This window comes from Salmo trutta, chromosome 17 (genome assembly GCF_901001165.1).
Source record: "Salmo trutta chromosome 17, fSalTru1.1, whole genome shotgun sequence".
Classification (NCBI taxonomy): Eukaryota; Metazoa; Chordata; class Actinopteri; order Salmoniformes; family Salmonidae; genus Salmo; species Salmo trutta.
In genome coordinates this window covers 53,679,535-53,704,452 of record NC_042973.1, presented here as the reverse complement: position 1 = coordinate 53,704,452, position 24,918 = coordinate 53,679,535, and the positions used below count along the sequence as shown (strand labels likewise).

General features: G+C 42.7%; 1 protein-coding gene across 5 annotated transcripts in view; it reads left to right on the top strand.

Moving 5' to 3' along the window:
- The window catches only part of LOC115152421 (PHD finger protein 21A-like), an 84,429-nt gene that overhangs the window by 45,476 nt on the left and 14,035 nt on the right, over window positions 1-24,918 (top strand). For 4 of the 5 annotated variants that reach the window (XM_029697284.1, XM_029697287.1, XM_029697288.1 and 1 more), the window contains 7 exons: window positions 4,918-5,076; window positions 5,887-6,144; window positions 18,401-18,682; window positions 18,893-18,988; window positions 22,302-22,353; window positions 22,464-22,543; window positions 22,854-22,914. In XM_029697284.1, the coding sequence (XP_029553144.1) occupies window positions 4,918-5,076; window positions 5,887-6,144; window positions 18,401-18,682; window positions 18,893-18,988; window positions 22,302-22,353; window positions 22,464-22,543; window positions 22,854-22,914 (988 nt within the window). The remainder of the gene's footprint in view (window positions 1-4,917; window positions 5,077-5,886; window positions 6,145-18,400; window positions 18,683-18,892; window positions 18,989-22,301; window positions 22,354-22,463; window positions 22,544-22,853; window positions 22,915-24,918) is intronic. The other variant, XM_029697286.1, reaches the window with a different exon arrangement.

The following is a 24,918-nucleotide window of genomic DNA, read 5'->3' as shown; positions in this document are numbered from 1 at the left end:
GTGTAATCATTGATGTCCTAGGAGCAGGAGTGGTAAACACTGTTGAAGTGTATAAATGTAATACATACTTGCAGACACACCATCATTCAAAGAATGGAGTTTGATATGACTGAAAAAGAATGTCTCACAGAGATTCATACCTGAACCTCACCTTTATTTGCCAAGTAAGAGTACATGATCAGTGAATATATTCAATATACAGGCTACAATGTGGGGATCTCATGCGTGGTAATAACTGCATGTATATAGGACTTGCATCCTTGGCACAATAAAGTTATTATATTCTACTCAATCAATAGGCTTCATTAATGTCATTCAGTCTTGAAGTCAATACAACAACTATGATAGCTGAGGTTCATAGGTTCTGAACTAATATTCATACCACACGTTTTAGGGTCCATACGCAGATCCGCTACATACTGTAGCTAGCTACACATCCATAGGCATACATTTATTTTCATCCTCCACTACACAATAAGCAAGTAAATAGTTAGCTAGCTATGTTACTTCAGCTGCATTGCATGGCAAGTATAAGCAAGGCAAGCTTACACAATTGTACATTCAATTTACAGTAAATGCTTTAGCTAGCTAGATTCCTTACATCCACTGTTTCACAAGACGACATCCTGGTTTGCTGGTCTTCTCAGGAGTCCCTAAAACATTAAACAACATGAATTACAATTTCATACTCATATCATAACACTAGCTAGTTAGCTGGCTAATATTAGCTAGTCAGCGATTTTCGTAAATTAACTTTGTGACAAAAAAATGTGTTTGTCTCTACATTAACATATTTGTCACAGGTGTAGCCGTGTTGTATTGACCAAAACGCAGCCGGGATGTGAATGCTCATCTTTAATATTATTAGAATAAAGTGAACACGGGAAAAACAATAAACAAGAACGACTAATGACAGTTTCACAGGCTATATAGATACTTACAGCAGTGCGAAATGAAACAACCCACAACCCCAAGAGAAAAACACACACCTAATATATGACTCCCAATCAGGAACAACGATATCCAGCTGTTCCTGATCGGGAGTCACACAGACTAACACAGAAACAGAACAACTAGAAACTACATACAACACACAACTTCTGCCACGTCCTGACCAAATACTAAACAACTACTCCCTCTGCTGGTCAGGACGTGACAATATTCCTCTCAATTGTGTGTTTTTTGCTTGACTCGTTATGTTATAATTACTTACATTTGCTTCCACTGTAATGTTTTGTCAGCCATCTTTGCTGAAGAAAGTCACCAGGGACGGGGGGCTTGCGTCAAATTCGTCATTGGAACTACTCGATATGATTGGTCATATAAAAACCTTGGGACCCAAATGCATAATGAGTGCTCTAACTCCCCTTGCGGTGGTCTGGAGCAATGAAGCTGTGACGCTAGGTACCTCTAAGACCTGCGGTGTAAGCTCGCAACTTTTAAAGGAGGAACCACTGTATCATGGTCCAAACACACCAAGACAGTCGTAAAGAGGGCACGACAACACCTGTTCCACCTCAGGAGACAGAAAAGATTTGGCATGGGTCCCCAAATCCTCAAAAAAGTCTACAGCTGCACCATCGAGAGCATCCTAACCGGTTGCATCACTGTGGCAACTGCTCGGCAAGGTGCTCCAGGGGGTAGTGCATACGGCCCAGAACATCACTGGGGCCAAGCTTCCTGCCATCCAGGACCTATATACTAGGCGGTGTCAGAGGAAAGTCACAAAAATTGTCCAAGACTCCAGTCACCCAAGTCATAGACAGTTCTCTCTGCTACCGCATGGCAAGCGATACCAGAATGCCAAGTATAAGACCAAAAGGCTCCTTAACAGCTTCTACCCCAAGCCATAAGACTTTTTTATTTATTTAACCTTTATTTAGCTAGGCAAGTCAGTTAAGAACAAATTCTTATTTACAATGACGGCCTACCAGGGAACAGTGGGTTAACTGCCTTGTTCAAGTGCAGAACGACAGATTTTCGACCTTGGCAGCTCGGGTATTCAATCCAGCAACCTTTCGGTTACTGTCCCAACACTCTTATCACTAGGCAACCTGCCACTGAACAATTAATCAAATGGCCATCCGGACTATTTACATTGACCCCCCTCCATTTGTTTTTACACTGCTGCTACTCGCTGTTTATTATCTATGCATAGTCACTTTACCCCTACCTACATGTACAAATTACCTCGACTAACCTGTACCCCCGCACATTGACTCAGTACCGGTACTCCCTGTATTTAGCCTCGTTATTTTATTGTTACATTTTATAATTTTTTTACTTTAGTTTATTTGGTAAATATTTTCTTAACTCTTTCTTCAATTGCATTGTTGGTTAAGGGCTTGTAAGTAAGCATTTCATTGTAATGTCTACACCTGTTGTATTCGGCGCATGTGGCAAATAAAGTTTGATTTGATTGTCCGAAATGGTTCCAACAACTCTTCTCCTGTTGCCCTTCTTCGTAGTTGTCCGGTATCCGGTGACTTGTCCTGAAAGGTCCTGAACAGATCTTATGAGTTGATTTTCCTTCCATTCACTCATAACGATGCTTTTTTGAAGATAGGATTAGCCAGCTGTATCGATGGTTCCCCAATGGGGTGATGAGAGTAGGGTAATACGATGTGTTGAGCAGAGTAACAGGATGATCCTACTTAAATTCACTTTCGAAGATACCTTACTTAGGATAGCTAATCAGCCGTACTAGTGATTGTCCGGGAGGTGAGTTTGTCTCTACCTCATGTTGAGATTCAATGTTCAAACCATTTAAACGCGCAGCTGCTGCTTCACGTTTTTTCTGGTTCAATGTGTTTTTTTCTTAACTCATAATTTATACCTTTTGCTCGAAATGGGCGGTCCGGCAGGCTGGCACGCTCCCTGACCTCACTCCAGGGCGGTGATTACTCACTGTGCAAACTTATGGAAAACAATTATCTCTTATAACTTCTTAAATCACATCCCTTCCTTAACAAAAACACTAATCATTTTTAATATTACATGCACAACGCACAGTATGGAAACTTCAAGTATGTAGTGGGTATACTTTCCAAGTTACAGTATTTCCTTTATAACATTTGTAATGACATCACAAAAGAACAAACAAAATGACATTAGTGTTCTATAGATCGCCTCTGACCATTCCCCACATTATATACTAGAAATATTGTTTTTGAATGTGTTAGAGTTTCAGCGGGAAAAAGGTCTGTTGAGAGAAAGCACATTCCTTTGGTGAATTTTGAGAGCGCAGGCCTGGATCTTCTCCCTTGATTTACAACAGGACGTGAGTTGTTAAACCCCACTAGTTATTTCCATCCCCCTCTACGGGTGAGAGGGGGTCTGATTTAAGTTATTCATTGCAAATCTGATCTTTTTGGATTTTCGTGGGCAGTCATGACACCAGTGAGAGTCCGGACACCTGTTTTAACATCCCATCCAAAAGACGGCACCCTATGGAGGGGAATGTCCCCAAATGTAATCAAGGTTTGGTCAAATATTATATCTGTTTAGGCTTCTTGAAGTCAATTTGCAATCTATTTGTTTTATTATGTTCTGGCCCCCATGTCCATCCGCTAAAAAATAAAATTGGCCCGTGGCTGAATCTAGTTTATCACTGGTTATGACCATCAACGGTCACTTTACTTGAACAAAGAAAATACACTTTATGACAATGTCAAGAAGCATTATGACCATCATAATCATATAAGCCAGATAGGCCTATCGCGTACATGCCCTTATGTCAGTCATCAGTCAAAAAGAGGGTGCTTCGTCCTGCTCCTGAAATCTGCTCCTGTATTCATCCCAGTCATCAGCAACAGAGCATTGGGGTAGGGATGTCTGACATCAATTTGTGCGCAATTACAATGATAATTTAATATGGTCAGTTTCAGAAAATGTTATATAACATAAACATACTGTTGATAAGTAAGCTATGGTGTGGTAGGTTTTGTGGGTTTTGTCACTTATGTAGGGGTCGTAACCAGCCATAAAATAATGCCATGTCACAACAGGTTTAAATGTGTCATGAGTGTTATTACCATATTATGACAGGTTATGACAATGTCACAGATAACGTGTTATGCCATTGGGTGTCAAGTAAAGTGTGAAAGGCAGCTCTATGCATACTGGAGCTAATATGATGAGCAAAACAAAGAGAAGCAGCTGGAAGTATGCATTTCTGGAAGTATGCACACTTATTGGTTTGACACAGTGAATGCATATTCAATGGCCTAAGCCCTGTTCCATGCGTTAATATTTACTAGAAAGAATGAGAGTACTGCAACAGTACTTATTTCATACTTGCCTGTTCCTCTGCTCCCCAGTCGCTACCCCTCCTCAGAGCAGGTCTAATTCCCTGTCGGGAAGATCGTTTCGTGTTAGCGTAGTAGCGGAATTAGCTATAGAAATGACTTGGCATTGCTGCAGATGCTAATTTGGTATTTTGCTCTTGTGAGAACTGCAGTTGTCAAAGCGAAAGGTCAGAGCCCCCGGCCTCAAATTTAAGTCACAAAAGTTGGTTTGATCTTAAAGCCACATTTCGGGTATTCTTAACATGAATTAATCAACTATGTCAACGTGGAACAATGAAAGTGATTTGATTTGACGACCAATTGTTAGCAAATGTTGATATAAGAGACTTTTGAGTTGTTACCATAATACATTGTTAATCACCGGTTAGGGTAATGGCCAAAAAAGGGTACAGAACATTTAAAGGGAACAGTGACACTAAACTCAATTGGAGTTTTATTCAATCCGCTTTCCTTCATCCCCTCTTCTCTCCCCATCCTCTACACCCCTCCCGCTCTTGCCCTCTTCTCACTCCCCATGCTTTTCACCGCTCTTTTCCCACTCTTCTCTCACCATCCTTCACCCCTCTTTGACTCCCCCTCTTTCTCTCCCCCTCTCACTGCTGTCCTCCAGAAAAGCGTTGTGGAGCAGCTGAGGAAGGACCTGCTGGTGAAACAGGAGCCAGAGGTGACGGTGCAGGTGCCGGCTGCAGACAAACACATCCTCCAGATCCCCTCCTCTGCCACTCTGCTGGCCCTACAGCAGACCACACACACCCAGGCCCTGCAGCAGGTAGCCACACAAGTCCACAGACAATGTCAACCTTAGCTCAACTCAGCTGCTTGTTATGTTGCACAAAGGCTTGTGTCATAACTTTGCAGTAGCCTAGAAAAAATTCCTGAAACTTTCCCAGGTTTTTCAGAAATACCATTTGGATGATTGCTTGTTGGATAACTTATTCTCTCCTGCTTATTCCCTCCTGATTCAAGGAATCCTCCAACCAGGATTTCTGATAAACCTAGGCAGTTTGGGAAAGTTTGCAACACTAGCCTGCTCTGAAAAGCCCCAAACCTGTCAGTGTTCACAATTGTATACTACTATAAAGATAGAGATTGAAGAATCATGCTAAGAAAAAGTCCCTGATACTCTGGATGGTTCTCTGTACTTGCATTAGCTACGTTATCAGATGTCCTTCAGCCATGCCAGTTCTTTCAGGTTGTACTTCTTCGTTCATATGACCTCGCGGACCACGTTCCCCAACAAACACAGCCATGTTGTAAACCCTCCGTCATTCATGACTCTGTAGATTTATCTCCAGCTCTTAGTGAGATGTATGTGCTCGGTTGGCAGATTTCCTGCGGCGTTTGATATAATCGGGAGGAAAGATTCCCTCCTCCAGGGAATGGTTTCATAAAGGTAGCCTTAGTAGTGAGTCAATAGGCTTCACATTAGTTCATATTTGTTGGATTTAGCAATATTATGCTCACTTTTCCACTCCCTTTTTTGACCCCATCTCATCTCATTTCTCTCTCTTCTGTCTCTCTGCACTCCGATTTATCAACTATTTATTTATTTGTATTTTTTCTCTCCTCTCGCTGTCAGAAGATGCTGGCAGTCACCCCAGTCATCACCACTAAGACTCTACCTCTAGTGCTGAAAGCTGCCACTCCCACCATGCCTGCCTCTGTCGTGGTGCAGCTCCCCTCCACGGTCACTGCCATCAGCCACACCTCCAAGCCCGGCGCCATCATCTCTGACAACTCCAACTCCCGAAACACACCAGTCAACCTACAGGTGGCCAGCAAGTTGACCAATCAGGGTTCAGAGTCCGTGCGTCTGGTGTCAAAGAATCCACTTGTGGTAAGGGGCATTCACTTCCTGTACATTTTACAGTACTATTATTGTCATCCTTTGTAGTTCAACACTTTCAAACTCTTTCTCTTGTAACTGGTGGCAGTTTGAGATCCCCAGAGTGTGTTCAAATTAAGCAGTAAATATTCAACCAGTTTTTTTCTGTTTTACAAAGTCTCTTAGAGCAAGGTGGGTTGAACATGTTTGTATGGAAATATGCATGGTCAAAATTGAGAATGTCTCTTAATGAGGAGGTGCTTTGAGGCAGTGGTGGCACTTGGCACAAAGTCATCTTTCTCTCTGTAAAACTACCTGCGGAATTCAAATATTTTTTCAGATCTAACTGTTGTCTGCAGCTCCAGTAGAGAATACAGTATTTGCTGTGGTTTTGTCTCAGGTGCAGGCCACCACCACCCCCACCTCAGCACAGCCAGTCAAAGTTCCTCAGTTTGTCTCTCCTAGAATGACGCCTCAACCCACCTTTCAACCACAGTTGCATCCTAGTAAGACCTGCCCCCTAACCCTAATCCCCACCAATACTTTCCAATGTGTGAGTGGACACGAGGCGTTTAACTCAGACGTCACTAGAGGGCGACAGTGTACACAAGGACACAAACCCAGTGCAGTCACAGTCTTGGCTCCATGGCTCCAAGCTACTGTTTGCATTGTGCTGCTTTGTTCATACCCTTTCCTATAGTCTTCTTCTGCTTTCAGAATGATGTGTGCTCATGTTGTTGCTTTGGTCTGTGTTAATACCTTCCTTTGCGGCTGTTGAGTCTTTATGGTGAAAACCCGTTGTTTTGGCTGTCAGTGTGATAACCTGTTTTTAACCCTAGGTGTGAATGTGTGATTTAATGCCCTGCTATTAAGGTGTGTAAAGCCCCTGGGATCTCAGAGTCCCTCAACACTGGGCTCATTCTTACAGTTACACAAAAAAATAAACCCTGGAATGAGTAGGTGTGTCCAAGCCTTTGACTGGTACTGTAGAAAATAGTAAAAAATAAAGAAAAACCCTGCAGTGAGTAATTGTGTTAACTTTTGACTGGTACTGTATCTATATATGTACTTTAACCTTATTTATAGGGATATACAATTGCTCCTGTAGCAGATGATACATTATGGGTTAACTTCTTACATCTAGGGGTTCCGCTAGCGGAACGCCTCGCCAATATCCAATGGAAGAGCGTGGCGCGAAATACAAAACCTCAAAAATGCAATAATTAAAATTTTTCAAACATACGACTATTTTACACCATTTTAGAGATAAGACTCTCGTTAATCTAACCACATTGTCCGATTTCAAAAAGGCTTTACAGCGAAAGCAAAACATTAGATTATGTTAGGAGAGTACATAGCCAAAAATAATCACACAGACATTTTCCAAGCAAGCATATATGTCACAAAAACCCAAAACACAGCTAAATGAAGCACTAACCTTTGATGATCTTCATCAGATGACACTCTTAGGACATTATGTTATACAATACATGCATGTTTTGTTCAATCAAGTTCATATTTATATCAAAAAACAGCTTTTTACATTGGCATGTGATGTTCAGAAAATATATTCCCACCAAAAACTTCTGGTGAATTTACTAAATTACTCATGATAAACGTTCACAAAAAACATAACAATTATTTTAAGAATTATAGATACAGAACTCCTTTATGCAATCGCGGTGTCAGATTTTAAAATAGCTTTTCGGCGAAAGCACATTTTGCAATATTCTGAGTACATAGCTCGGCCATCACGGCTAGCTATTTTGACACCCACGAAGTTTCGGGCTCACTAAACTCAGAATTACTATTAGAAAAATTGGATTACCTTTGCTGTTCTTCGTCAGAATGCACTCCCAGGACTTCTACTTCAACAACAAATGTTGGTTTGGTTCCAAATAATCCATAGTTATATCCAAATAGCGGCGTTTTCTTCGTGCGTTCAAGACACTATCCGAAGGGTAACGAAGGGTGACGCGCCGGCGCGTATAGTGACAAAAAATGTCAAAATATTCCATTACCGTACTTCGAAGCATGTCAAACGCTGTTTAAAATCTATTTTTATGCGATTTTTCTCGTAAAATAGCGATAATACCGACCGGGAGACGTCGTTTTCGTTCAAAGACTGAAAATGTAAAATGGACTCTTCACGTGGACGCGCGCACCCGTCTCATTGTTCTCAGATCGACCACTATCCAAATGCACTACTGTTTTTCAGCCAGGGACTGCAGAGTCATCATTCAACGTTCTGGCGCCTTCTGAGAGCCTATGGGAGCCTTAGAAAGTGTCACGTTACAGCAGAGATCCTCTGTTTTCAATAAAGAGGCTAAAGAAGGCCAAGAAATGGTCAGAGAGGGCACTTCCTGTTTGGAATCTTCTCAGGTTTTGGCCTGCCTTATGAGTTCTGTTATACTCACAGACACCATTCAAACAGTTTTGGAAACTTTAGGGTGTTTTCTATCCAAATCAAACAATTATATGCATATTCTAGTTTGGGCAGGAGTAATAAACAGATTCAATCGGGTACGTTTTTTTTATCCGGCCGTGAAAATACTGCCCCCTATCCATAACAGGTTAACAAACAGATTACCGACCATTTCGAATCCCACTGTACCTTCTCCGCTATGCAATCTGGTTTCAGAGCATGTCATGGGTGCTCCTCAGCCATGCTCAAGGTCCTAAACGATATCATAACCGCCATCGATAGCAGACAATACTGTGCAGCTGTATTCATCGACCTGGCCAAGGCTTTTGATTCTGTCAATCACCACATTATTATCGGCAGACTCGGCAGAATGACTGCCTCGCCTGATTCACCAACTACTTCTCAGATAGAGTTCAGTGTGTCAAATTGGAGGGCCTGTTGTCCGGACTTCTGGCAGTCTCTATGGGGTGCCACATTGTTAAATTCTTGGGCCGACTCTTTTCTCTGTATACATCAATGATGTCGCTCTTGCTGCTGGTGATTCTCTAATCCACCTCTACGCAGACGACATCGTTCTGTATACTTTTGGCCCTTTGGACACTGTGTTAACTAACCTCCAGACAAGCTTCAAAGCCATACAACTCTCCTTCTGTGGCCTCCAACTGCTCTTAAATGCAAATAAAACTAGATGCATGCTCTTCAACCGATCGCTGCCCGCACCTGCCCGCCCGTCCAGCATCACTACTCTGGACGGTTCTGACTTAGGTATTTGTAGTTGTCCACATATTCTATGTGTCTGGTTAGACTGTAAACTCTCCTTCCAGACTCACATTAAGCATCTCCAATCCAAAATTAAATCTAGAATCGGCTTCCTGTTTCACAACAAAGCATCCTTCACTCATGCTGCCAAACATACCCTCGTAAAACTGACCATCCTACCGATCCTCGATTTCGGCAACGTCATTTACAAAATAGCCTCCAACACTCTACTCAACAAACTGGATGCAGTCTATCACAGTGCCATCCGTTTTGTCACCAAAGCCCCATATACTACCCACCACTGCGACCTGTACACTCTCGTTGGCTGTACACTCTCGTCGCCAAACCCACTGGCTCCAGGTCATCTGCAAGTTTTTGCTAAGTAAAGACCTGCCTTATCTCAGCTCACTGGTCACCATAGCATCACCCATCCGTAGCATGCACTCCAGCAGGTATATTTCACTGGTCACCCCCAAAGCCAATTCCTCCTTTGGCCGCTTTTCCTTCCAGTTCTCTGCTGCCAATGACTGGAACGAACTGCAAAAATCACTGAAGCTGAGACTCATATCTCCCTCACTAACTTTACGCACCAGCTGTCAGAGCAGCTCACAGATCACTGCACCTGTACATTGCCCATCTGTAAATAGCCCATCCAACTACCTCATCCCCATACTGTATTTATTTATTTATCTTGCTCCTTTTGACCCCAGTATGTCTACTTGCACATTCATCTTTTGCACGTCTATCACTCCAGTGTTTAATTGGTATTTTGTAATTACTTCGCCACCATGGCCTATTTATTGCCTTTACCTCCCTTATCTTACCTCATTTGCACACACTGTATATAGACTTTTTGCTACATTATTATTGACTGTATGTTTGTTTATTCCATGTGTAACTCTGTGTTGTATGTGTCGAACTGCTTTGCTTTATCTTGGCCAGGTCGCAGTTGTAAATGAGAACTTGTTCTCAACTAGCCTACCTGGTTAAATAAAGGTGAAATAAAATACAAAAATAAAATAAAAATCTGGAAATTATCATTTCGAAAACAAATCATTTATTCTTTCAGTGAAATACGTAACCGTTCCGTATTTTATCGATCGGGTGGCAACCCTAAGTCTAAATATTGCTGTTACATTGCACAACCTTCAATGTTATGTCATAATTATGTAAAATTCTGGCAAATTAATTACGGTCTTTGTTAGAAAGAAATGGTCTTAACAGGCGGTCCAAACTGCTGCATATACCCTGACTCTGCTTGCACTGAACGCAAGAGAAGTGACACAATTTCCTGCTAACATGAATTTCTTTTAACTACATACACAGGTTTAAAAATATTTACTTGTATATTGATTTTAAGAAAGGCATTGATGTTTATGGTTAGGTACATTTGTGCGACGATTGTGCTTTTTTCACGAATGCGCTTTTGTTAAATCATCACCCATTTTGCGAAGTTGAAGTAGGCTGTGATTCGTTGATAAATTAACAGGCACCGCATTGATTTTATGCAACACAGAACAAGCTAGATAACCTAGTATATCATCAACCATGTGTAGTTAACTAGTGATTATGTGAAGATTGATTGTTTTTTATAAAATAAGTTTAATACTATCCAGCAACTTACCTTGGCTCCTTGCAGCCACAAGGTCCTTTTGATGCTGCACTCGGGTAACAGGTGGTCAGCCTGCCACACAGTCTCCTCGTGGATTGCAATGTAATCGGCCATAATCGGCGTCCAAAAAGGCTGATTACCAATTTATGAAAACTTGAAATCGGCCCTAATTAATCAGCCATGCCGATTATTCCATCGACCTCTAATATGAATAGTTATTCCCAAACCTCTCCCGACTGTGTCTAGGGTGTTTTAGATTTCTTCACTCCCATCTATAATAGCCACCTACTATTAACCATTTTCCAAGGTAGCGCTGCCCACCTCCCCGGATAATAATTAATTGGTCACGGCACTTAATACCTTGAATTAGAACCTAGCGTCTGCAAATGTATTACTGGGGAATACGGATGACTTAATGTTTTATTCCAGTATTGCGCCTCAAATATCACTGTTGTTGATAACCCACATTACCAAAATGATTCACACTTTGTCTTCCTATTTCAACATAATCTTTCATGGTTCCCCCTCCCCATAGGGCATAAACCAACCTCTCTCCATATTGCTACTGCTACTACACGTAACTCAAACAGTGTTCAAATATATATTTTATTTTTTACTCACTAGCTTCTAGAACTCTCATCTTCCTAAAACTCACTAGCTTCTAGAACTCTCGTCTTACAAAAACTCACTGCAGCTGGGACTTTTGTCCCTTTTATAGATCTCGCAGGGGAATACCCCCACTAGGGACCTATCCAATTCGGAACCTACCCTACACTGTATTGTCACTCCTGGATCTCGCAGAGGAAAACCTCCACTCGGGACCTACCCTTGAAGGATCCCACCCTAGGCCTGTTTTTTAACTGGATCTCACAGAGGAAAACCTCCACTCGGGACCTATCCTTATGGAACCTACCCTACACCGGGCTGTATCACAGCCTGGTATGGAAACTGCTCTGCCCACAACCGTAAGGCTCTCCAGAAGGTGGTGTGGGCTGCCCAACGCATCACTGGGGGCAAACTACCTGCCCTCCAGGACACCTACATCACCCGATATCACAGGAAGGCCAAAAATGCTGCTGTCAACATACAGGCTCAAATCTCTAGCCACTTTAATAATTAATAATTGGATGTAATGTATCACTAGTCACTTTAAACAATGCCACATTACATAATGTTTACATACCCTACATTACTCATCTCATATGTATATACTGTACTCTATACCATCTACTGTATCTTGCCTATGCCGCACGGCCATTGATCGTCCATATATTTATATGTACATATTCTTATTCATCCCTTTACAATTGTGTGTATAAGGTAGTTGTTGTGAGATATTACTGCACTGTCAGAACTAGAAGCACAAGCATTTCGCTACACTCACATTAACATCTGCTAACCATGTGTATGTGACCAATAAAATTAGATTTGATATTTACGACCGGTCATTAAACAATGGGCCTACCGAATAAACTCAGGCTCTCTAGGTCCGTATCCTATAATTGTTCAGCCTACGATTCTCATCTCCCCAAGATGTCAAAATGAGTGGAAACAGGTTTAGGAACTGTGCCCACCTTGTTTGTTGCCAGCTTCTGCTCCACTCATCTGGACTCTCTGGTTTGACTACAAATCGTGGTGAACCCTGCTCGTGATGCCAACTGTTAGGTTCTAATTCTCGAAGTAAAAAACTTTACGAACACTATGAAAGCTTAACCTCTCTTGGGCAGGTGGGACGCTACCGTCCCACCCACGGGACACACTATTCAACAGCCAGTGAAAAATCAGAGCGCCAAATTCAAAACAACAAAATGTCATAATTCAAAGTTCTCAAACATACGACTATTTTACACCATTTTAAAGGTACACTTCTCCTTAATGTAACCACATTGTCCGATTTCAAAAAGGCTTTACGGCGAAGCATAAAGTTAGATTATGTTGGGAGAGGTACAACACAAGAAAAACCACAAAACCATTTTCCAAGCAGGAGAGGGGTCACAAATACCAGAAATTCAGCTAAAATTAAGCACTAACCTTTGACGATCGTCATCAGATGACACTCCTAGGACTCAATGGTAGACAATACATGTATGTTTTGTTCGATGAAGTTCATATTTTTATCCAAAAACAGCATTTTACATTGGCGCATGATGTTCAGAAAATATTTTGCCTCCAATACTGCCGGTGAATCAGCACAACAATTTACAAAAATACTCATCATAAACGTTGATAAAATATTCAACTGTTATTCAAAGAATTATAGATAACCATCTCCTTTATGCAACCGCTGTGACAGATTTCAAAAAAGCTTCACGGGGAAAGCACACTTTGCAATAATCTGAGTACTGCGCTCAGAAACATACACCAGGCAATACAGATACCCGCCATTTTGGAGTCATCTAAAATCATAAATAGCATTATAAATATTCACTTACCTTTGATCTTCATCAGAAGGCACTTCCAGGAATCCCAGGTCCACAATAAATGTTGTTTTGTTCCATAAAGTCCATAATTTCTGTCCAAATACCTCCTTGTTGTTTGCGCGTTCAGTAAGCTACTCCAAATGTAGGAAGCGCGCCCAAAATTTCATTACATTTACATTTACGTCATTTAGCAGACACTCTTATCCAGAGCGACTTACAAATTGATGACGAAAAGTAAAAAAAAGGTTATATTTACGTTCGTTGAAACATGTCAAACGTTGTATAGCATCAATCTTTAGGGCCTTTTTAACATAAAACTTCAATAATATTCTAACAAGACGATTCCAATGTCTTGAAAAACGTTTTGGAACACAGCTACCTCATCACGTGAAAGCGCGCCACAAAACTCATGTCATTTTCTGAGTCACCAACTTCCCGGCCTTCTTGTTCGCTCTCTGTTCACTGCAAAAGCCTGAAACTAGGTTCTAAAGACTGTTGACATCTAGTGGAAGCGTTAGGAAGTGCAAAATTAACCCTAAGTCACTGTGTGTTAGATAGGTAATGACTTGAAAAGACTACAAGCACCAGATTTCCCACTTCCTGGTTGGATTTTTCTCAGGTTTTTGCCTGCCATATGAGTTCTGTTATACTCACAGACACCATTCAAACAGTTTTAGAAACTTCAGAGTTGTTTCTATCCAAATCTACTAATGATATGCATATTCTAGTTCCTGGGCCCGAGTAGTAGGCCGTTTAATTTGGGTATGTTTTTCATCCGGCTGTGAAAATACTGCCCCCTACCCTAGAGAAGTTAACCAAGTTTATTCTGCCCAGATTTTCAATACAGCTGCATTAGACAAAAACATTTTCACACAGGCACTGATATTTAACCTTTCGTCATAGGCTGAGTCTCCTACCCATATGTACAAACATCATTCTTTTACTGCTAGGCAGGACACTAGTGATACCGGCCATAAACTTTTATTTATCCCTTAAGCTGATCTGACCTCAACCCCGCTCCATCACCAATCCATGGCTCTCTCCCCTTATCAATGCCTGCCACATGTAATCGCTTCCCTGCACTCAACACAAAATGTCAGTTGCACACACTATATACAGAGGGGAAAAAAGTATTTGATCCCCTGCTGATTTTGTACGTTTGCCCACTGATAAAGAAAGGATCAGTCTATAATTTTAATGGTAGGTTTATTTGAACAGTGAGCGACAGAATAACAACAAAAATATTGAGAAAAACACGTCAAAAATTTTGTAAATTGATTTGCATTTTAATGAGGGAAATAAGTATTTGACCCCCTCTCAATCAGAAAGATTTCTGTCTCCCAGGTGTCTTTTATACAGGTAACAAGCTGAGATTAGGAGCACACTCTTAAAGGGAGTGCTCCTAACCGTAGCTTATTACCTGTAAAAAAGACACCTGTTCACAGAAGTAATCAATCAATCAGATTCCAAACTCTCCACCATGGCCAAGACCAAAGAGCTCTCCAAGGATGTCAGGGACAAGATTGTAGACCTACACAAGGCTGGAATGGGCTACAAGACCATCGCCAAGCATCTTGGTGAGAAGGTGACAACAGTTGGTGCGATTATTCGCAAATGGAAGAAACACAAAAGAACTGTCAATATCCCTCGGCCTGGGGCTCCATGCAAGATCTCACCTCGTGGGGTTGCAATGATCATGAGAACGGTGAGGAATCAGCCCAGAACTTCACGGGAGGATCATGTCAATGATCTCAAGGCAGCTGGGACCATAGTCACCAAGAAAACAATTGGTAACACACTACACCGTGAAGGACTGAAATCCTGCAGCACCCGCAAGGTCCCCCTGCTCAAGAATACATATACATGCCCGTCTGAAGTTTGCCAATGAACATCTGAATGATTCAGAGGACAACTGGTGAAAGTGGTGTGGTCAGATGAGACCAAAATGGAGCTCTTTGGCATAAACTCAACTCACCGTGTTTGGAGGAGGAGGAATGCTGCCTATGACCCCAAGAACACCATCTCCACTGTCAAACATGAAGGTGGAAACATTATGCTTTGGGGGTATTTTTCTGCTAAGGGGACAGGACAACTTCACCGCATCATTTGACGGGGCCATGTACTGTCAAATCTTGGGTGAGAACCTCCTTCCCTCAGCCAGGGCATTGAAAATGGGTCGTGGATGGGTATTCCAGCATGACAATGACCCAAAACACACGGCCAAGGCAACAAAGGAGTGGCTCAAGAAGAAGCACATTAAGATCTTGGAGTGGCCTAGCCAGTCTCCAGACCTTAATCCCATAGAAAATCTGTGGAGGGAGCTGAAGGTTCGAGTTGCCAAACGTCAGCCTCGAAACCTTAATGACTTGGAGAAGATCTGCAAAGAGGAGTGGGACAAAATCCCTCCTGAGATGTGTGCAAACCTGGTGGCCAACTACAGGAAACGTCTGACCTCTGTGATTGCCAACAAGGGTTTTGCCACCAAGTACTAAGTCATGTTTTGCAGAGGGGTCAAATACTTATTTCCCTCATACATTTTTTTACATGTGTTTTTCTGGATTTTTTTGTTGTTATTCTGTCTCTCACTGTTCAAATAAACCTACCATTAAAATTATAGACTGATCATTTCTTTGTAAGTGGGTAAACGTACAAAATCAGCAGGGCATTAAATACTTTTTTCCCCCACTGTACCTTCCTCTTATAACCCTTAACTTCTGGTGTAGATCCTCTAAACCTCAGCACTCCATCAGTGACATAAGTATATTTTCATATTCTCAGAGCCAAACACTACATTGTGGTCTTGATTTCTGATGTGTCTTGTTCAATATTTTGGGTGGACAAACAAATTGCTCTGATTTCGGAGGCAAGAAAGGTCAGACTGGGCTCGCAAGTTGCAGTGTCTGGCATATCTAGGCAGTCTCAATTTCCTTGCTAAGCTTGGACAGTTGTGTCTGCAGTGATTCCTTTGCACGCTGTGATTTGCGGCTATCCAGTTTAGAACTGTTAATTTTGGTTGTAACAAAAATCTGCCTTTCACTTGTATAACTATGCCCCAAAATGGGTAAATAGCATTGCCAAAATCAATTCAGTTCCACGGAGCTCCTCAACTACACAGCCATCCTCGTCAAGAGCACACGTGACCTCCTGCTTGTAAGGGTTAGGAACACCAGCAAAGCCAAAAGGAACATCAGCAAAACCACCAAGGTCACCAGTTTTTTCTGGTTTGGATGGTGGTCCTTTTAGAAATGATTGACCGCTTACATTTCACAACCTATCGCAGGTTCATTTAACAGCTCAATCTTTGGGTTGTCACTTTTACTGACAACTTCCTTACCTAAGTGTTCATAGTTAAGTAGAGACTGTGATTATATACACTGCTCAAAAAAATAAAGGGAACACTTAAACAACACAATGTAACTCCAAGTCAATCACACTTCTGTGAAATCAAACTGTCCACTTAGGAAGCAACACTGATTGACAATACATTTCACATGCTGTTGTGCAAATGGAATAGACAACAGGTGGAAATTATAGGCAATTAGCAAGACACCCCCAATTAAGGAGTGGTTCTGCAGGTGGTGACCACAGACCACTTCTCAGTTCCTATGCTTCCTGGCTGATGTTTTGGTCACTTTTGAATGCTGGCGGTGCTTTCACTGTAGTGGTAGCATGAGACGGAGTCTACAACCCACACAACTGGCTCAGGTAGTGCAGCTCATCCAGGATGGCACATCAATGCGAGCTGTGGCAAGAAGGTTTGCTGTGTCTGTCAGCGTAGTGTCCAGAGCATGGAGGCGCTACCAGGAGACAGGCCAGTACATCAGGAGACGTGGAGGAGGCTGTAGGAGGGCAACAACCCAGCAGCAGGACCGCTACCTCCGCCTTTGTGCAAGGAGGAGCAGGAGGAGCACTGCCAGAGCCCTGCAAAATGACCTCCAGCAGGCCACAAATGTGCATGTGTCTGCTCAAACGGTCAGAAACAGACTCCATGAGGGTGGTATGAGGGCCCGACGCCCACAGGTAGGGGTTGTGCTTACAGCCCAACACCGTGCAGGACGTTTGGCATTTGCCAGAGAACACCAAGATTGGCAAATTCGCCACTGGCGCCCTGTGCTCTTCACAGATGAAAGCAGGTTCACACTGAGCACATGTGACAGACGTGACAGAGTCTGGAGACGCCGTGGAGAATGTTCTGCTGCCTGCAACATCCTCCAGCATGACCGGTTTGGCGGTGGGTCAGTCATGGTGTGGAGTGGCATTTCTTTGGGGGGCCGCACAGCCCTCCATATCCTTGCCAGAGGTAGCCTGACTGCCATTAGGTACCGAGATGAGATCCTCAGACCCCTTGTGAGACCATATGCTGATGCGGTTGGCCCTGGGTTCCTCCTAATGCAAGACAATGCTAGATCTCATGTGGCTGGAGTGTGTCAGCAGTTCCTGAAAGTGGAAGGCATTGATGCTATGGACTGGCCCGCCCGTTCCCCAGACCTGAGTCCAATTGAGCACACCTGGGACATCATATCTCGCTCCATCCACCAATGCCACGTTGCACCACAGACTGTCCAGGAGTTGGCAGGAGCATGCCCAGGCGTTGTAGGGAGGTCATACAGGCACGTGGAGGCCACACAAACTACTGAGTCTTATTTTGACTTGTTTTAAGGACATTACATCAAAGTTGGATCAGCCTGTAGTGTGGTTTTCCACTTTAATTTTGAGTGTGACTCCAAATCCAGACCTCCATGGGTTGATAAATTGGATTTCCATTGATTATTTTTGTGGGATTTTGTTGTCAGCACATTCAACAATGTAAAGATACAAGTATTTAATAAGATTATTTCATTCATTCAGATCTAGGATGTGTTATTTTAGTGTTCCCTTTATTTTTTTGAGCAGTTTAGTATGCCTCCATCTACAGTCATATCTCAGAGCACCACATTGGAATTACCTTTCCCTGGTCGGTCTCTTTTACACACATTTGTGAAGACCCCTAAGCTCCAATATGACACCTGATGAATGATTGGCTAACCTCTGACCCCTATCCTCCCGACTCAGGTCCGGGCGAAGCCCAACAGCGTGCCTATTGCCCCAGCGCCCCTTCGGCCGATGATGACGGCGCTCCAGCTGCTCCAGCGGGGCCCGGTGATGCTGACCAACAAGCTGAGCCCCTCCTCGCTGCCCTCCAGCGCTGGGCTCATTCACCAGGTGCGCATCATCAATGGCCAGCCCTGCGCCGCAAAGAGCGGCCAGCCCACAGGCATGTTGACGGGCATTGTCATCACGGCCCCGGCATCGGTGCAGACACTGCAAATCAGCGGCCTCGCCTCCGACACCAAGGTCAGCACAACGGTTTGGGTGGGAAGTTACGACACTATAATTGTATCGTCCATTTTCCGGGAAATTAATTAATTTTGTGAGGTCAGCAGGACAGTTTGGATGGGAAAGTGACTTGTTCCCTTTTCATAATTGAAGTAATTCTACATGTATAACTCTGTTACTTTCATCGTTCATGTTTTAAGAGCATTGTTTTCCTCCCTCTTTTTCCAGACTGTTAAAGCACGGGGGGGATTGGGGCAGAAGATGTTGGTCAGCAGGACCCCTCTGTCTCCAGCACCCAGACTAAAGAGAGAGGACAATCCTCAGGTACACTGGAGATGGAGCCTATGCTTTATTCTGAATTTGGGGTTAAACCTGCATAACAAATACATACCATACTTTTTTGAATGTCAGCCTACTGATAGAACCTTAAAGTTCTTCACAGATGACTCTGTAACGGGAGGCATGCTTTGCCAAATATGTAGTGTAAACATATAAAGTAATTTATAGCTACAGTATACACTACATGACAAAGTAGAGTGGCAAGAAAAAGTATGTGAACCCTTTGGAAATACCTGGATTTCTGTATAAATTGGTCATACAATTTGATCTGATCTTCATCTAAGTCACAACAATATACAAACACAGTTTGCTTAAACTAATAACACACAAACAATTATAAGTTTTCATGTCTTTATTGAACACACTGTGTAAACATTCACAGTGCAGGGTGGGGAAAGGTATGTGAACCCTTGGATTTAATAACTGGTTGACCCTCCTTTGGCAGCAATAACCTCAACCAAACGTTTTCTGTAGTTGCGGATCAGACTTGCACAACGGTCAGGAGGAGCTTTGGACCATTCCTCTTCACAAAATTGTTTCAGTTCAGCAATATTCTTGGGATGTCTGGTGTGAACTGCTCTCCTGGGGTCATGCCACAGCATCTCAATCGGATTGAGGTCAGGACTCTGACTGGTCCACTCCAGAAGGCGTATTTTCTTCTTTTGAAGCCATTCTGTTGTTGATTTACTTCTGTGTTTTGCGTCGTTATCCTGTTGCATCACCCAACTTCTGTTGAGCTTCAATTGGCGGACAGGTAGCCTAACATTCTCTTGCAAAATGTCTTGATAAACTTTGGAATTCATTTCTCCGTCAATGATAGCAAGCTGTCCAAGCCCTGAGGCAGCAAAGCAGCCCCAAACCTCGATGCTCCCTCCACCATACTTTACAGTTGGGATGAGGTTTTGATGTAGGTGTGCTGTGCCTTTTTTTCTCCACACATAGTGTTGTGAGTTCCTTCCAAACAACTCAACTTTAGTTTAATCTGTCCACAGAATAACATCCAGGTGTACTTTTGCAAACTTCAGACATGTAGCAATGTTTTGTTGGACAGCAGTGGCTTTTTCCGTAGTGTCCTCCCATGAACACCATTCTTCATTAGTGTTTTACGTATTGTAGACTCATCAACAGAGATGTTAGCATGTTCCAGAGATTTCTGTTAGTCTTTAGCTGACACTCTAGGTTTCTTAATTAACCTCATTGAGCATTCTGCGCTGTGCTCTTGCAGTCATCTTTGCAGGATGGCCACTCCTAGGGAGAGTAGCAACAGTGCTGAACTTTTTCCATTCATAGACAGTTTGTCTTACCATGGACTGATGAACATCAAGGCTTTTAGAGATACTTTTGTAACCCTTTCCAGCTTTATGCAAGTCAACAATTCTTAGTCTTAGGCCTTCTGAGATCTCTTTTGTTCGAGGCATGGTTCACATCAAGCAATGCTTCTTGTGAATAGCAAACTCAAATTTTGTGAGTGTTTTTTATAGGGCAAGGCAGCTCCAACCAACATCTCCAGTCTCGTCTCATTGATTGGAATCCAGGTTAGCTGACTCCTGACTCCAATTAGCTTTTGGAGAAGTAATTAGCCGAGGGGTTACATTTTCCAAACTACATATATTTTCCAACCTACACTGTGAATGTTTAAGTGATGTATTCAATATAGACATGAAAAATACAAGAATTTGTCTGTTATTAGTTTAACCACACTATGTTTGTCTATTGTTGTGACTTAGATGAACATCAGACCAAATTTGATGACCAATTAATGCAGAAATCCAGGTCATTCCAAAGGGTTCACATACTTTTTTTTGCCACTGTTATAGATATCTGCTCATCGAACATCTCATTCCAAAATTATGGGCATTAATATGGAGTTGGTCACCCCTTTGATACTATAACAGCCTCCACTCTTCTGGGAAGGCTTTCCACTAGATGTTGGAACATTGCTGCGGGGACTTGTTTCCATTCAGCCAAATTCAAATGTATTTATTTATATAGCACTTCTTACATCAGCTGATATATCTGCTGTACTGAAACCCAGCCTAAAACCCCAAACAGCAAGTAATGCAGGTGTAGAAGCACGGTGGCTAGAAAAAACTCCCTAGAAAAGCCAAAACCTAGGAAGAAACCTAGAGAGGAACCAGGCAGTGAGGGGTGGCCAGTCCTCTTTTGGCTGTACCGGGTGGAGATTATAACAGAAAATGGCCAAGATGTTCAAATGTTCATAAGTGACCAGCATGGTCAAATAATAGTAATCACAGTGAACAGGTCAGGGTTCCATAGCCGCAGGCAGAACAGTTGAAACTGGAGCAGCAGCACGGCCAGGTGGACTGGGGACAACAAGGAGTCATCATGCCAGGTAGTCCTGAGGCATGGTCCTCAGAGAAAGAGAAATAGAGAATTAGAGAGAGCATACTTAAATTCACACAGGACACCGGATAAGACAGGAGAAATACTCCAGATATAACAGACTGACCCTAGCCCCCCGACACATAAACTACGGCAGCATAAATACTGGAGGCTGAGACAGGTGGGGTCAGGAGACACTGTGGCCCCTCCACAAGAGCATTAGTGAGGTTGGGCACTGATGTTAGGCGATTAGTAGCTTTCTCCTGGCATCCACCAAAGCCAGATTCGTCCGTCGGACTGCCAGATGGTGAAGCGTGATTCGTCACTCCAGAGAACTGCTCTAGAGTCCAATGGCGGCGAGCTTTACACCACTCCAGCCGACGCTTGGCATTGTGCATGGTGATCTTAGGCTTGCTTGGCCATGGAAACCTATTTCATGAAGCTCCCAACGAACAGTTATTGTGCTGACGTTGCTTCCAGTGGCAGTTTGGAACTCGGTAGTGGGTGTTGCAGCCGAGGACAGACTATATTTTTACGCGCTTCAGCACTTGTCGGTCCAGTTCTGTGAGTTTGTGTGGCCTACCATTTTGTCGCTAAGCCGTTGTTGCTCCTAGAAGTTTCCACTTCACAATAACAGCACTTAGAGTTGACGGGGCAGCTCTAGCAGGGCAGAAATTTTACGAACTAGAGAGGTGGCATCCTATGACGGTTCCACGTTGAAAGTCACTGCGCTCTTCAGTAAGGCAATTCTATGAAGATTGCATGGCTGTGTGCTCGATTTTTTTATTACCTTGTCAGCAAGGATGTGGCTGAAATAGCCGAATCCACTAATTTGAAGGGATGTCCACATACTTTTTTTATATATAGTGTATATGTTCATGTTAGGAATTCTCCTCATAGAGGGCACCATTTATGGAGGGGGTTGTCCTAATACTCTTTTATTGTTTCCCCCCAGAAACTTGCCTTCATGGTGTCCCTCGGACTTGTTACCCATGACCATTTGGAAGGTAAGCACTGCCAGTTTCGCCTGAAGTAAATTCCAGTTCCTACATTCACCCGCATTCCCTATGAGTGTATACTGCAATGCCTGTATTAATATACTACTCTGTGGTTATAGAAATTCAGAGGAGGAGGCAGGAGCGTAAGCGAAGAACAACGGCCAATCCGGTGTACAGTGGAGCTGTGTTTGAGCCTGAGGTATGGACTTACACTGCTGTTCTTTTACTTATCAAACATTTTTGATAGTGTAACCACACATTATTACAACAGCCGATACACAATGTGTTTCTTATTAAATTGGATGCCAGTGCACATGCTTTTTAAAATGTGAGCATAATACGCACTGTTTTCAATGTGCATATCTGAATTAATGAAGGTAGGATCTGACCCTGTGTAGCATATGAATACCAAACAGGTTTTCTTTTTGAGTGAGTGACATGATAAACTTGCAGTCAAATCACAGCGGTATTTCTTCTCCCACATACGTGTTCCTATCCACGCTGTGCAGAGGAAGAAGAGTGCAGTGACCTACCTAAACACTCCACTCCACCAGGGCACCAGGAAGAGAGGTCAGTATCCACTCAACAACTGCACATACAGCTTCTCCAATGCCCAGGACATATACAGGTCACTGCCAAAATAATGGAATCACCAACATAACGTGTCTCAATAGGGCCACCAGAACAGCTTCAAAGCACCTTGACATAGATTCTAGAAGTGTCTGGAGCTCTATTGGAGTGATGCAACATCATTTTTCCACAGTTCTTCTATAGTTTGTTGTTTTGTTGCTGGTGGTGGAAAACGCTGTCTCAGGTGCCGCTCCAGTTAAGTGTTTAATTGGGTTCAATCAGTACCACTGTTCCTCTTGAAACACAGCAAGTTGAGCAGTCTTCATCACTGAAGCTCCTGCCAAACGTGCCCCAACAATCACCCCTCTTTCAATGTCACTGAAATCTCTTCTTCTAGCCATGGTAGCCAAAGTAATGGGCAAGTGGGCCTGCCCAGCATTTTTATACATGACCCTAAGCATGGTGGGATGTTAATTGCTTAATTAACTCAGGAACCACACCTGTGTGGAAGCATCTGCTTACTTTGTATCCCTCATTTACTCAAGTGTTTCCTTTATTTTGGCAGTTCCATGTACATGTTAATATAGATTCCTGAAAATGTAGGTGCGCGAGACAACTTTACCAGCATCGTAGCATACGTATCGATGAATCGTTGTGACATATGAAATACAAGTGATAGTGTAATCAATGTGTAATAACTATTGTGCCTAATCCTCACCGCAAATTCCACTATTGTGCCTAATCCTCATTGTGGCTAGCTTCACAACACACAACCCGGTCCGGTCGAGCCTCACTAGCCAGATGAAGCTAGCAGGCTGCTTATTACGTTAACATTGGTCAACAGGGTTAAGTGGCTGGCTAGCTATTTATTTTCATGAACTGAAGTTCAATTTCAATAGGCGAACAACAAGTGGCTACCTAGCTAATACTTAATCACAAGGATTCCTTAATCATTGCTAAGAATAATGAAAATGACTGCAGTTTCTACTGGTCATTGTTTTCAGGCTGGTTGTATTGGTGCTAGCTAGGTACCAAGCTAAAGCTAGTTAGCTACCCCAGAAGTTGCGGTCAAACAAATAATGCTTTATTACCAACGTGATATTGTAATGCATCGTTCGAGGCCGGTGTTTGCTTGTTTGCAGACTTTTTTGTACCACTTTGACAGTGCTACTGATAGTAGTGGCACTTGGCTTGCACATGCAAATTCAGAACACACAACATTCTATAATAGAACTGTGTTATTTGACATGTCAAAGGCTTATTTAACGCGTCAAATAGTGTTATTGTCAAATAGTGTTATTTTACGTGTATCTTTTTTGACACGCAAAGACCCAAACGGTGTTCCATAGTATGTCGTGAAGCTAATAGCAGTGACGCTATCTGTGTAACTCCGGTAGGGCAACATCTGAAAAATAGCGCACTTGGTAGTGTGTACCGGTGCTCGACCAGTCGCAAAAGCCAACATCACTCACGACAGAGAACGGTTGATTGTCAAGGGCATCGTATTCTATTATCTTGGCGTTAATGGATTTTGCCTTTGAGCTGTCTCGCTGAAATGTTCTTAGTCTTTCAAATGACTGCTCGACTTGTTGACTGCTCGATCCACACAGCAGACATTGTGGGTTAGGTTAAGAATTCTGTGTTGCACTGGAAGCGCAAAATTTTATGTGGCGTCATTACGTCATCTACCTACGTTATATAGGTATGCACGTCAGCTTTGACATCAGTTTTGCACATCGGCGTTAAACTAGACATCGGGCCGATACCGATGTTGGCATTTTTAGCTAATATCGGCCGATTCCAATATGTTCACCGATATATCGTGCATCCCTAGTAAAAATAATGTAATTGAACTTCGCTGTATAAAATAAAGGATATTATCCCCATTAAGGAGCGAGTAAGGATATGAAATGGCTAAGTTGAGCGTAAACGTGAACTTTTGAAACGGGTCCTATATTCTAGATTTTGAGTTTTTTGGCAACTTTAGTTGGGAATGATACAAAC